The 1,053-nt window shown below is 36.9% G+C and overlaps 1 protein-coding gene across 1 annotated transcript; it reads left to right on the forward strand.

The window, feature by feature from the left end:
- Window positions 1-367: 367 nt before the first annotated feature.
- LOC105315584 (uncharacterized) lies at window positions 368-988 on the forward strand (the record flags this gene model as incomplete). Its single annotated transcript, XM_011410285.1, has 4 exons — window positions 368-455; window positions 501-661; window positions 722-848; window positions 899-988. Coding segments are annotated over 4 exons (466 nt in total), but the record flags the coding sequence as incomplete, so codon positions are not given.
- Window positions 989-1,053: the final 65 nt, after the last annotated feature.

The following is a 1,053-nucleotide window of genomic DNA, read 5'->3' on the forward strand; positions in this document are numbered from 1 at the left end:
ACAATGTACATTGATTCTGACACTGGTAACAATTACTTGCAGTATGACAATGGTCAGGATTCGAGGTAATAATAGTGCTATTTGTGGGCAAGGCTATAAGTACTTTTAGGGGAAGAGAATATTGTATAGCGGGAAATTTTGAAGGGAATTAAATTTGAAAAATTTGGCATTTTTATAGCCATTTGCCAAAATAAAAACCCACCACTTTTAGCCATTATGTGCATGTTCGATGGCATGTGGCCGTAGTTTCGCCGAATTAAATCAACCATTCACCGAAATTTAACAATTTGCCAAATTTAACTCGCTCCAAAATTTCTCACTATATAGCATGAGCTTTTTACTATTTTCATGCCTCGGTATCATTTAGGATTACCAAAGTATATCTAAAATGTGATCAGAATGCAGACAGCCCATCCATTACTGCTGATGGTGATAAAGACACTCCTTTGACATATGTAAGCTAGTAAAACTCATTCTTTTTATTTGCCTCTCCTTATAAGATATACCACTTGACAACAAAGTGTGCATGTCCTGGAGGATGTAGCGACAGGCCAGTACCAAGTGACCCTCCTACTAAGCCTGGAGGAGGTGGTGGTGGTGGTGGAAAAAGTGGTAAAAGCAGTGTAGCCCCTGGTATAATTGGCATTGTGCTGGTTATTGTGTAAGTACATACTACATGTCAATGTTCTCATTACAAAGCATGATAAATGAAATCATTTAGGATGCTCATTGGTTTTGTCACTTACTTTGTGATTGGAGCTGTTGTTTTGAACAGGAAATTTGAAAAGGAAGGCAAAGAAATGATTCCCCAGAAAGACCTGTGGTTCTCATTACCATTCCTTGTTAAGGTATAATAGATTATTGTTATGTTCATTTACAATTTATCTTTACACAATAGGATGGATGTGTTTTTACATTTGGACCTCTAGTGAGCCTCATAAGACGTAAAGCAGGAAAAGGAGGAGGCGACTATGAGAATATAAAATAAAGACTGATTGACTATATACTTTGAATGTAATATTTTTCCTTATAATTGGCCTCGCCAGCGATATC

The sequence above is a fragment of the Amphimedon queenslandica genome, unplaced genomic scaffold (assembly GCF_000090795.2).
Source record: "Amphimedon queenslandica unplaced genomic scaffold, v1.1 AMPQUscaffold_9431, whole genome shotgun sequence".
In the NCBI taxonomy this organism is placed as follows: Eukaryota; Metazoa; Porifera; class Demospongiae; order Haplosclerida; family Niphatidae; genus Amphimedon; species Amphimedon queenslandica.